The following is a 13,600-nucleotide window of genomic DNA, read 5'->3' on the forward strand; positions in this document are numbered from 1 at the left end:
GATTAGGAGATACGACTATATCCTGTCACTTTATCAAGTGGGGTTGCAATAAAAGTACATGTTGAATTTGAACAAGATCAACATAAATGAAAAGGATTACTTCTATGCATATAACCCTTTTATTTTGGGGCTTTTTGTATTTCTTGGGAGATCGCCAAAGTTATGCCGCAAATCACACCCAATAATCACCTATAAAATAATGAATATTTTGATAGAGTACAAAACATATTCCTGGGCCTCAACCATAAGTTTAAGCTTTTGGTTGAAATGGTCCACTAACATATTTCGATCATTGGAATAATTATATTACCATCGATGATCAAGTTAGTAAGGTAAATGTAGAAAGAGAAAGTAGAGTTAAGTTGGGAGTTGAGACTTGGGACTATGCCTTGAATTATGCACTCTATGTAACATGTACATGTCCCATTAGTAAATGATTGAGATATTTATATTATTCTAGGAAGGCATGCTCCTAGGGTTTGTAACGAACCTAAAAATTCATACTCTGTTGCCCATTGGGTGCATATAACACGGACAAGGGTTGTGCCATTCTATAAGGTTAATCTTGTTGTCGTGGGCTTTTGATCCTTTCATCATCTATGCAATTATTGACAGGGCAGAGCCAGAGGGCTAGGGTGGGTAATGGCCTCCCCCTTGGCTCAAGATAAATATTAAGTTTTGTTTATAACTTGTTTTAAGTTTCAGTGTAGAGAAGTTGGTTTTTACCATGTGAAAGTGGACAAGAGGTCAAGAGTTTAAATCTTGCAACTAACATTTTGTAGTTTTTTTTTTTTTTTTACAGTAAGGGTGTGTTCTATTCACCTGATTTTCACTAATCTTAACTTATCTGAACTAGTCTAAACTTACCTGAACTTATCTGAACTTATTAGACCTTATTAAAACTTATTTTAGTTGTAATTTGTACTTATGTTACCCTTATCAAAACTTATTAAACCTAATCTGAACTAATCTGAACTTAACTAAACTTATTACACCTGACATAAGTGAAAATGAGGTGAACAAAACAGACCCTCAAAGTAATCAACGAACTCAATAATAGTTGCGAAATTACACATATATACATACATAGATATGATTTGGCTCTCCTCACTTAGTTCTGCCACTGATTATTGAGTGCCACATGTCATGTTCTTATTTGGCAAGGTGGGCTAAGTTGGATTCCACATGTTAGCTTATTATTAGGCCACTTATTGGTTTTTGATTAGTCCACATGACAAGGATATTCTTACCTATGTATTTTTCATTTTGCTTCATAATTAGACTGGCATTTTAATTTTGGAAATAATAATTATGATTTAATTTATTGATAACAGACTGGCATTTTAATTTTGGATAACTTCATGATTGACTGGCATTTTAATTTGGATTATTTCACAATTGGCTGGCATTTTAATTTAAGAAATAAACATAATTTCTTGATTCGTATCTGATCTTTACTCTCAAATTAAAAATCCACTTGATTCGTATCTATATTTCCAAAATTTCAAGATTTTTTTTATTGATATCAATAATGCATATTCTTACTATGTCATGTATATGTTAATGGTCAAAGTTAAGTATTGACAAGTCACAAGCGTAACGGTCAAACAATAATTACGATTTCATTGTCCATCTCCTTAATTAGTTTAGTGCCTCCTTAATCATAATATTCTTCTAATTTTACAAATGCATAACATACATTTAGATAGATTATTGAGTGAATGAATAAATTATTAGACTTAAAATCAATTATCTCACACTAGTTCAATTCTAATTTGACCAACTTAGAAAGTCTTATCAAATCAAAGTAGACTACAAATGTTAGTAGACACTAGACCAAACCCTAGTTCTTTAACTTATTATTTGACTAATTACTAATTTATTTAATAAGCCGAGATATTAATACGTGACGAATCTAATAAATTCCGCAACGTTGTTATAAATTAATTTAAAATCCATCATAATTTACACAACATAATTAGAACACCAAATTTCAAGCGAAGATTGTGAACGTATCCGAGTAGATTGAGCAATAATTTCATAAACAAAAAAAAAAAGCGTACATTGGTTGATTATAGGACATTGTTTTAAATTCCGTTGTAAGAGTTTCTTGGGCGTCAAAGAAAAGAATTGGTTATCATTGGAATGATGTCACTTTATTAAATCCATAACGATCCAAAATCTTAGAAGAACAGAAACCTTAGGACACATTGATTTTAAACAAAATTAAATAAATACAACATAAATTATATCAATAATATTAAGTGAGAAAATAATAAAAAGCACCTAAAAGCAAAACCAATATAGTGCTTTCTCACAAGACTAATTTAGAAAAAATTTAGAGAAAAAAATCACTTGAAAAACCAGCCACCAGTCACCACCACTCACCGCCTTGATCGCGGTGTTTTAGCCACGAATAAACCACCCCTTATCCTTTTCTTATCTCCCTTTCTTTTATTTTTATTAATAATTATTTTTTAATCTAATAATATCTTTTCTGATATCTTCCTTATTTTTGTTAAATCCTTTGCTCATTTGACCTCTATTATTGTTTTGAATTAATTATTTTAGTTTTTGGGGTGATTTGCTCCTGATTTTCCCTACAATATAACAATTTGTTTCATAATTTTCATTTTTTTTAATATCTTATAGATAAATGAGGAAATTAGCCAGCCTAATAAAATGTAAACCTTTCTATTTTTTCATGATTCTGATTTTATTTCTTGACTTATATAGAAGATTACATACTATAATCAGGTTGATTTTCATTCAAAGATATTATTTGTAGAAGATGTTCCTAGGAATCACCCTGCTATAAATATCAGTAATCTGTAAGAAATTCTGAACAACTCAGAAGTAAATATCAGTTGCATTTTTTTTATTCCTCTCCCTAAACAATCTCACAAAAAATGGTATACCAGACTGTTGTTGTTGGTGGTTGTGGCGGTGCTGGTGCTGGAGGAGATGGAAAGGATGACCGGAACAAGAGGCCAATCCGGAAGGCGGGTGGTAGACATAACCAAAGAGCAAGGCTGACTTGTCCTCGATGTCATTCAACCAACACCAAGTTTTGTTATTTTAATAACTATAGCTTGTCACAGCCCCGGCACTTCTGTAAGGGCTGCAGAAGATTCTGGACGCAAGGTGGAACCTTGCGAAACGTTCCTGTGGGTGGTAATCACCGACAGCGCGGCAAACGCGCTAGGGAGGAGTCTGAGGCTGTCTCGGCTACAACCACATCAGCCTTTACTAATCATCACCATTCAGCAGTTTCACTACCGCCGCAGCCCCTTACACTGCCTACTCAGACAGTTGTTGTTCCTCAACAACCTGTTGTTTTTTTTGACAATGGGATTGTCCTTGGTGATTTGTTGAACGTCGATAACGGCGTTCTTGCACCGCCACCGCCACCACCACCACAGCCGGATATGGACAACAACCATGATACCTATGTTGAAGACAATAATGGTGAACATTATATTTTTGAATGGGGCAATTACATGGGTACCAGTGGGTTTAATGCATGAAGCATGATGACGTACTACCCTTACAGTACATTTTCATGAAGAATTTATTTTTTTCATATATCGGAATTTAGTTTTTGTTGTTTTATTATCCACATTTTCAATTACTGTAAGAGTATGTAGATCATAGTAGACATAGGGCTTGTAATGAGCAATATGTTAGCAGTACTTATATACCTTCATCCTTATGGGTTGAAAAGTGTCATTTTACATCTCTTGTTATTTCTTGGTGAAATTAGGTTATTGTAGAATTATTTTCCAAAAAAAAAAAAAAAAAAAAAAAAAAAAAAAAAAAATTAAAAAAATGGTGATTAAGCATGTTGTTTAGCTATCAATAATCGTGTGTTGAAATATTTATATTCTTTTAACACTTGTCTCGCTTTAGTACGTTACAAAACGTTAAACCAAACCAACGATTGATATATAAATTCAAGACATTTTACGGTTGAGATTTCTTTACCCTCCAACAATCTCCCTTCAACCTCGACATTTGAAATTTGAGGAGTAACCATAAGACATAGAAAAATTGGACCCTATGCGTCACTTAGCTTATTGTTGTATATGTTGATGTGCCAAGCTTATGCCTTGATAGTCATTATTTTAATTTTTGTAAATACATGATCGAGTAAACAAGGTTACACATATGCCACCCAAATTGAATGGACTTCAAATTAAATCATAACTTATCATATTGTGGTCCATTGATTTGATTATTTATTTTATTTGTTATGCAATGTGTATACGATCTTCTTTTAATAGTAAGTATATGTTCTTGTACATAATTGATCATTCCCTAAGCCCCTATAAAGTTTTATACTTGGAAACTACCAAGCAAAGCTAAACGATCATTATTTGAGGCATTATTTCATCTCGACAATACCTCCTTTGTTCACTTTTAGTCGCAACAATTGATCAAAAAGTGTTAAACGCTCTTAGTTTAAGTCAATTCAAATCGTTGCAATTATAAGTGAATGGAGAAAGCATTTCAATTAATTAATCCTAGTCAAACTCAAGACTAAATTAGTCATGCATGTGGTCATTTGGTTCAACAATCAAAATGAATGAGAATTATACTGAAATTAACTTTACTCCATTCAAAAGATTCAAACGCCCCAAAACAAAGTACACCAGTTATCACCTTTTTTTTTTTTATTATTTTTTTTTTTTTTTACTGGTTAATTGGTTATTGCTTTGCTTGTTTTACTCTAGGCCTTTAGTAATAGAGTTATTTTGAAAATAATTATATTTTATTATAGTTAGTGGTTAGTGAGATATTCTTTCTTCTATTATCAATATTAACTAATGAATTTCTTAAAAAAAAAAAAAAAAACAAAACAAAACTAATGAATAGTGTAACTAAATTAATTTGAAAGAAATATTTCAAAAAATGACAGGGAAAGTGTGTTAACTAAAGACAATATTCAAATAATTAACAAAACAATAGTGGTTTGGTAATAATAAACAACTACAAGACCATTTGACCAAGATCAAAATACATCAACCAATGAATACTCAATTTTAGGGAGAGAACTTTACTCTTTCTTGGTTAAGAACTCCCAAAATTTAGTAGTCATTTAGTTTTTTTTGCAAAGAAGCTGTGGCTTAACCTGGAACAAATGGCTATGTAGCAGGAAATAATGACAATAAAATCGAAGTTTCTGCGTATTAGTCCTGTCAATTATATTCTCCTTTACTCACTATCTTATGCAATTAAGTTCTGGGCATGTAATAAGATAGGGGGGGAAGGGGGGTAAGCCGTGACTCCTCGACAATATACAGAATCCCATAACCAGCTGGTTGCAAAGATGTATTGCAGCAAAACCAATCTTACATACACAGGTTTTTGCGCAAGCAAACATCATCGACGAAATCAGGATTTCTCGGTATTCTAACCATCTACATGAAATTAATGCGAACAATGGTTCTGTACAAGATAGCTGGAAGTAAAACAGACAAGACAGAGAGATACAATGTGAAGGATGAAGAAAATATTTTCAACCATTGCGGGATTCTTCAAATATCAACAGTATAAGCCATCTTGCCTCCATCTTCTCTTCATTCTTTTTTCGTGGGTTTGACCTACACCTTGCACAGATATCATTTTTACAGACGAGTGAGTAACACTGCATGACAGCTACAAAAGAGCGGCAGAAAATGCAGTCATTCATTTATCTATTTACGCAACAGAAATCAACTATGATCAAGATGAACTATCAAGAGATACAGGTACAAATCGTACAATAATACTTTGATGTCTTGATTAACCTATGTTACCGGGTCTTGGGTAGTCATGTCTGACACACCCGGGTACTTGCACATATCTGACATCACCTCTAGCCTTAGAAAACCTATAGTGTATCTGTTTTAAATAATCTTAAAACACCAAGGAAAAAGTCTTGAACGGTATACAAATCTGAACATAGATGTTTCCTCTTATGAAACCACAATCTATTTTCTTTGTTGTCACTTAATCAGAAATAAAATTTGATATTGTAACCATGATGTACTCTGTCTGCAGTAAGAATTCAAAAATAAACTGTAAATGCTCAGGACTTTTGCTTATCAGTAAGAATGTTCATTATTGGATGCCACGATTGCCAGAAGCTACTATACCCTACTAATAGAATAAATAACTTGATGTAAACGAGCTATATCTGTTTCAAAAACTATTTCCTCGTTCAGGATGTCAATTATTTTATGCAGTTTCTCCTCTTCTATTATGACTATCCTGCACAGAAGTACTGAGAGGTTTTTGGTTACGAGTGTTCATCAAGGGTGTAGCGTGAATTTGCGTTTGGCATGGATGAAACACACCAAGCAAAAATAGTAATTATTCATCATTATATGCTTGTCAAAAATAATCTACTATATTATACAAGTATAACTTTCTCAGTATCATGCTTTCTACAAAGAATTTTCTGAACATCACCACATCCCTCAAAAGTAAGGCTATTTTGGATGGAGGAAACATTTTTCTGCTCATTAACAAGAAAATGTTATTTTCTAAAGAGTAGAGACAACCTAAATAAAGCACAAAAAGGACAAACATGAAGAGAAGTTTTTTATGAAAGATGTAAACAAGAATTAACTAATATGATTCACACTTCGACAGGGTAGATGGATAGTGAAATGAATAATGCAACCAGTTTATTGGACCAATACAAAAAGAACAGGACCAAGATAGTGCAAATAATACAAAAAGAACTGGACCAAGGGATCTAATTTAACTACCAAGGCTAACACATGACTCAACTCGACATCAAGATAAAAGGGAAAAGGCTTGTAGTAAATACAATTTACAACAAAGTCGTGTACATACTCATATCAAGTAAGACCTTACCATGTATCCTTCTTGAGGAAGACTCTTGCTGTACATGGGAAATTCAAAGAGGAAAATCTTCTTGAACCACAAAGGCAGATTTCCATATACTGCTGGTGGCAAAGGGACAAGTGGGCTGAAAAAATAGGATCCCAACTAGTCAGTAATCACTTTTTTTTCTTATGTTTTAACTTGTATTTAGTAACGAATCCAACAAAGGTCACTCGCTATAATGCTGTTTTCAGCCTGAGTCAACTTTGCTTTTATTTATTTTTCAAGATTTACAGTGTTTAGCTACAAAATTATAGTAAAGTAAATCTTCTAGTAATTTCTTATGACTGGTGAAGAAGGAATTCCAATCTCCACAAAGCCTCTAGTTTAGAGTCCAAACAGTTTTTTTTTTTTAATGTATAATGTAGTTAATTAAAAAGAAAAAGGCATCAAAATCTATATGTAAAATTTGAACGGGCAGTTTTATACATGTATATAACACTTCAAATTCTTTTTTCCTTCAAAGGCTTCAATTGCATTAATTATAATTCATATCTGCATCTCCTAATTTTCAACGGACAGGGACACAAACTTCATCACTATTCCTTAATTTTTAACCTTACTCCAAACAACTTGTTATGGTAATGATGCTCTAGGACATGAACTAAAATCTGCCTGGGAAAAAATTCGACTAAATTGGTCTGCTTAAAAAAAAAAAAAAATCAAAAATCCATTCGAAGAAGTCAGAATTATGGAAGTGATCTCAGTGGTACCATTGACAAAAATGCATAGTAACTAGATTGTCCAAGCCTATTTATCAGTGCCTGGAGAAGATGCTGAAGATGAAAATACTGACCTAGTAACTTTCTTGTATTGTCTGTATTCATCAACACTGCCAAATTTCTTATCTGCTGAAGCCTGTTGGACACAGGTAGGACATTTACCAAATGGTTTTACTAAAACAATATTATGAGTAACAAGTGACAACAATGCTTTAAAACTTGCCTCAAGCAATGGTAATCCACTGACAAAAAGTAGCAGCAGCGTAAGGAACACTGGCCCAATGACAACAAGCCACTCAGCACCTACTAGAACTGGTATCGAGCTGATAAAAATTCCCCACCAAAGAAATATCTGCCAGATTGAAGTAGATTTTTTGAAAAAGAAAGACATAAGCAGAGCAACATACTCAGCTCAAAGCAATAGCTTGAAAATTATTTTAAAAGGAAAAAAGAAAAGAAAAGGAGAACATAAATGAAATTGGTTAATCTAGCAAAATGTACAGCTAACAAATATGTCCTCTAAATTAAAATATTCCAAATATGCAAGTACTTAGTACATATTATGAGGTTCAACAGCTGTTGGTACCATAGTGGTGATGTTCCTTATAATTTTTTCTATATATAGTAAGGCATTTAAGATGGTGCAGCTGAATGATTGATCACATAATATTTCTAAGGGGTAAAGGAATGAGCTTTTAGTTTTTTAGAGGGGGGGGGGGGGGGGGGGTCTCATAATGCTTCCAGTTTTTTAGAAGGATCAATATTGCATATGCTTTGATTAGTCCTCTGTACATGATTACAAGCTATACTAACCTCTCCAAAGTAGTTTGGATGACGAGAATACTTCCAAACTCCAACATTGCACCATTTCCCTCTATTACTTGGTGAGTTTTTGAATGAAAGTTTCTGCTGATCAGCTGTAGCTTCAATAGAAAAACCTATGGACCACATAATCCACCCAATTATATCCGCTGCTCCGATGGATGGATCCTTGTCACTTGCATTGACGATTGTCACAGGTAAGCTCACAGTCCATACCCACACAGCCTGTCATCATTTGATAACAGATGTATTATGTGATTGGACATTCTCAAATGATCAAGAAAATAAAGATAAACTAAGGAATGTCCCAATAATAAAAATCACATATAAATTAAACCATCGTAACAACCTGAAAGATCCAAAATACTGCCAGTTTTCCCAAATTTGCACGCATTTCATCAAAGCGATGGTCCTCCCCCCACTGCAATATTCTGATAAGAACCTCCAGTAAGTCAAATGTAAGAATTATATCCATTGTTCTATAATCTACTGAACTTGATTTCATTAGGAGAGAGCACTGGGCATAGATACAGTGCTATTGTCAAATGCAAGCGAAACTTGCTTGGGTCAGGTTGAACTAACATAGCAAAGACACTGAAAACAAAAGCTACAAAATGCACAAATAGGCACAGAAAACCAGGCCTGAACCAAGGGGCACAAGCTCACGCATACAACCAAATGCATACTATACCGAATACGACCTAAGATCAAAGAATCAGTTCATACCTCATCAAAAGAAACAACCCCAGACGTAGACCCCATATGACCACGAGCAAAGTCAGAATTACCTGGATAACAGATGAATCTGCATATCAGAAATATCACAAACTAATAAATTATTTTTGACAGGCTCTGACAGAGTATAAAACACTAAACACCCTATGAGGGGAATTGGTTCCCAGCTTCAATTGTCGTTTTATGGAATCATGGGCCTTGTTATTCTCTTCTTGGGAAACAAGATTAAACAAAAACTTTCAGTCATCATAGACCTATGGAGACAATATACTTTTGAATAAGTATCTCCCGGAGCTCTTTGGGTTCTTAATTATTTAGATTAGCCTTTTGCTAAGGTGCTTGGTTCCACCCCCATGTTGGATGTGATATTGTGATGCATGTTACGGCATCTCAGATAAGGCATCCGTAACCAAGTAAATTCATTGTACATTTAAAAACTCTTGGGAGTAGACCATACAAGAGCTTGATTTGATTCTGATTAGCAACAGATCTGAGCAAAAACTTAAATATTTGTGCAATAAGAACAACAAAGAGCATAAACACCAATAACCCACAATTTTATATGGTTAAAAAGACAGCTTTTTACCTTTCTATGAGAATCAAAGTCAAAAGACCAGAATTATAAGAGACAGAAAGAACGATGATTAAATGGACATTCATATGAGATGCATAGTCAATGCAACATTTGAATTATGGAATAGTAACAAGTACCTGTCTAAAATTCCATGAGGCTTTGATGACTATAGTCAATACAGCAAGTATGATAAAATTTGTGCTCCCTGAGACAAGCATTAAAATTAGTTACACGGAAGGCAACGAAGAATAAATGATATAGCGCCTTCTAACTTCCGAGTAAGTTTTCTAGAAAAGCAAATAAAAAAAAATTAAGAACTCCTCACAAATAAAAAAGGGATGATCATAATATTATTAATGGGTTGTTCTGCTACAACTTCTTTTTCAAAATCATAATGTTTGAGCAATTTTAAATGACATCAAAAGAATGTTCTAATGGCTTGCTCCAAAGTCTTGTTGAAAGGTTACTCACATTGAAGATGGAAGCACAGTTACCATCACCATACACCAATTGCCTAGTTTTCTTATTCACACAAATGAGCAAATCAGTTTCAAATTGGTTATGCTCATTTACACAAATGGGCAAGTTCTGCTCTTATTACCCCCATCACAGGACAAATTTGCACATGTTGTGCAAGTAAGACAAAATTAACTTTAATGAGCTAAAAAAATTTGCTCATTTCTGCAAATGTTGTGCAAATGAAATTATGATAATCGACTGTTAGGTACAACCGGTTGTATGATAAGAATCGTCATCACCCTATGTTTAAACTGGTTCAAGTTTGTTAGTTTGTTATTGTTTCTCCTTAAATTCAGGATGGTTAATTATTAATCTGTAGACTGGAAGAGTACTATTGTAAATTGTACTAATAAACATTTTCACAATGTAGCAATAACAAAAACTCTATTGCACTTCTTCTTCCCTAATTCTAAGGTTCCACAAATATAACTCAACCAGTAATTGACATTTGAAATCAATTCATTAGAAATCAAGAATTATAGAATTATGGGTATTTTACCAGCAAAGTCGGTGACTTTATCAAACTTGAGAAGCGCTGTAACAACAAAGAATACGAATTGATAAAACACCTGCAGAAACAATACAAGAAATACCCAGAAAAAAATGATAAAAGGGGTTAGTTTCTAAAAGAAAATCAGAGGAAAATAAAAGGGTACAAATTGATGAAAGAGGATTACAGTGATAATGGCAGTGATAGCTAAGAAATGGGAGTCAAGAACTTTAGCCATGTTTGAGTGAAAATGTAAGAAATTGGTGGGTTTAATTTGCTGGTTAATGTTGGAGAATTGAAGATGATGGAGTAGTACGTATGTTTTATGTGGACGATAATTGAACACCACATTTTGTTTAGCGTTATTCTTTTCTTTACCTAGCTGGCTAGCTACAACAAAGCATTTACCCTTTGCTCAAAAAAAAAAAAATGTTTATATCTCATGTTATACATCAATATTAGACCATTTTCAATGTAAAGGCTCAACTTTGAGTATTAAAATACAAAATGAGTTGTTTTTTACCTTCAAATGGAAGAAGATCTCCGAAAGCCCTATTTCCGGCTTCGAGAAGAACGGGCACCCAACCCACTTTTCAATTTAGCAACTCATTTTAAGTCTAATTTTCCAATGGTGAGACTCTCAAAAGTGTACTAATGTTACTTTCAATTTATAGCCCACCAAATCCATATTATAAGTTTTTCAAAAATAAAATATATATATATAACTTAAATAAATTACAAAATATGTTATAATATTGATAAGAGCCCACACTTTTTGTCAAATGAGACTCAAATTTTATTTTATTTTATTTTTTTTTTAACAAAATGAGACTCAAAGTTGAGTATCTAAACTTAGCAACTTACTTTCTTTTGGAATTGCTATGTTTAAATACCAGCTTATTGGTATCTTTTGCTAAAAATGTTCTCTCTCCCCTAAAAAACACTCACTCAAATCTCACCATTTGAGATAGTCTTATATACCGTACATTTTTACTTTGATTTTGCTAATGAACGATCCTAAGACGCTGAAATACTTTCTAATAGTGTTATCAATTTGGAAATACATTACAAAATCACGCGTCAATTCCTATTTTTAATTGTCTTACTTATCCAATGCCCTATGTACGTTTGTTAGCTCTGCTTTTTTTACTTTTCTGGTTGTCAATACACTTTTTTTTAATCACGAAAACATACTATATGTTACTCCGTAATAAATATTACTTCCTTTGTTATTTAATTATAGCACCACATGTCTTTTAAAAAAATTTCACAAATATTACACCAAATTCATTTTAGAAAACAAAACATCTATATTCACATTGTAAATACCCAATATATCTATTATTTACTTTAGGTTTACATCACATGGCTAATTTTGTATTTTACCCCTTTTCTCTTCCTTTTTCCCATAACAAAAACAAGTGTGTCCAACCTCTATGATATAATAATAAAATAACGGATGAAGTATAAAAGTTGATAGTTTAAAAATATATTCCGAACTTTAGTCAAATTAAGATATCATATTAGACTAGACCGAGCCTTTTAAATATCAAATCAAATCACCTTACTTTTTATGAAGAGAAGAAGACTCCGTTTACTTCACCTTATTTAACCTGAATTGAAATTATTTTTACTAAATTGAAATTATTTTTGCTGAAGTTAAATTATTTTTTCTGAATTGAAATTAATTTTACTTAACTGAAATTATTTTTATTTATTTTCAATTATATTTCTTCTTTGTAGTTACTGAATTTATTAAACTGAACCTATTTAACTGAACTGAAATAAATTTTACTGAACTGACCTTATTTTTACCGAACCAAAATTGTTTTTACTGAACTGAAATGATTTTTACTTAATATTATCTTTTTAAAGTGAAGTGAACAGGGCCTAAATCTTCAATAATTCAATTTATATACTTGTTAATGCAGAACGAACTAATTTGACTGTTAACATCTGTGATTAGTAATTACTACTCCTATTAAAGATTTTGCGATTTTCTGTGAGGTTATACTTTAGCTTGGGGCGAAAAAATCTCATAAATGACAATATATATGCGGAACAATTGTAAACTACTCCATACTTATTTAACACAATCTCTATATTATTTTTACAAGAGAAGACCCCTTTAGTTATTTTATAACGGATACAAGAGAAGAAATAAAGTGACGTAAATATTCAAAATTTATTTCAATTGTTCATTATGTGAATTTTTTGATTTTCGATCATTTAAATTTATGTTCATAAACTAAACTAGCTATGTCCGTTGTTCACAAATATATTTAAGAATTATGTTTGTTTAAAAATAATAAAACTTAATTTTCATTTAAAATGAGAAACCCCGTCAAAAAAAAAAAAAAAAAAAGAAAAAAGAAAAGAAAAGAAAAGAAATATACCTCTTTTATTTTATTAGCTAATTTTGTACTAAGATCATTTGAAATAGTTTAATCTACGTACCTTTCAACATTTTTTTCATTAAAGGTGTACATGTGTTTTTTTAATTCATGCTTGTTCATTATAAAAATGTGTTGTCCTCATCATATTATTTACTCCTATATAGTGTTTTGAACTGAATTTATTTAAACTGAACTAAAAAAAAAAAAAAAGCTGAAGAGAACGGATTATAAGTTATATTACCATTCAAGTTTTCCAACAACCAACATGCTAAGTAAAATACAGAGAAAAAGATTTCTCCTTGAAAAACAAACATAAGACATTTTGATATCATACAGATCTATCGATTAATGTAACTACTCGCTGTAAGCTCTGGTATTTATTCAGTTGACTAGAGAGTGACTACTGCTTCGAAAATCTCTGGATTTGTTTTATTAATTAATTATTTGG

The 13,600-nt window shown here is 32.2% G+C and overlaps 1 protein-coding gene across 3 annotated transcripts; it reads right to left on the minus strand.

The window, feature by feature from the left end:
• Nucleotides 1–5,286: 5,286 nt before the first annotated feature.
• On the minus strand, nt 5,287–11,096 carry LOC145611739 (uncharacterized). 3 transcript variants are annotated; one of them, XM_081667098.1, is made up of 10 exons: nt 10,944–11,096; nt 10,766–10,835; nt 9,885–9,952; nt 9,165–9,226; nt 8,788–8,869; nt 8,430–8,663; nt 7,840–7,968; nt 7,691–7,752; nt 6,865–6,979; nt 5,287–5,603 (listed from the first exon to the last, which is right to left on the minus strand). In XM_081667098.1, exons 1-10 carry the CDS (start codon nt 10,992–10,994, stop codon nt 5,580–5,582), a joined length of 897 nt encoding a protein of 298 aa, XP_081523224.1. In that variant the 5' UTR covers nt 10,995–11,096; the 3' UTR covers nt 5,287–5,579. The 3 variants fall into 3 exon arrangements, with proteins under 3 accessions (XP_081523224.1, XP_081523223.1, XP_081523225.1); XM_081667097.1 differs by having other exon boundaries at nt 5,287–5,658; XM_081667099.1 differs by having other exon boundaries at nt 5,287–5,609; nt 10,944–11,095.
• Nucleotides 11,097–13,600: the final 2,504 nt, after the last annotated feature.

The sequence above is a fragment of the Chenopodium album genome, chromosome 24 (assembly GCF_948465745.1).
Source record: "Chenopodium album chromosome 24, dcCheAlbu1.1, whole genome shotgun sequence".
NCBI classification, from domain to species: domain Eukaryota; kingdom Viridiplantae; phylum Streptophyta; class Magnoliopsida; order Caryophyllales; family Amaranthaceae; genus Chenopodium; species Chenopodium album.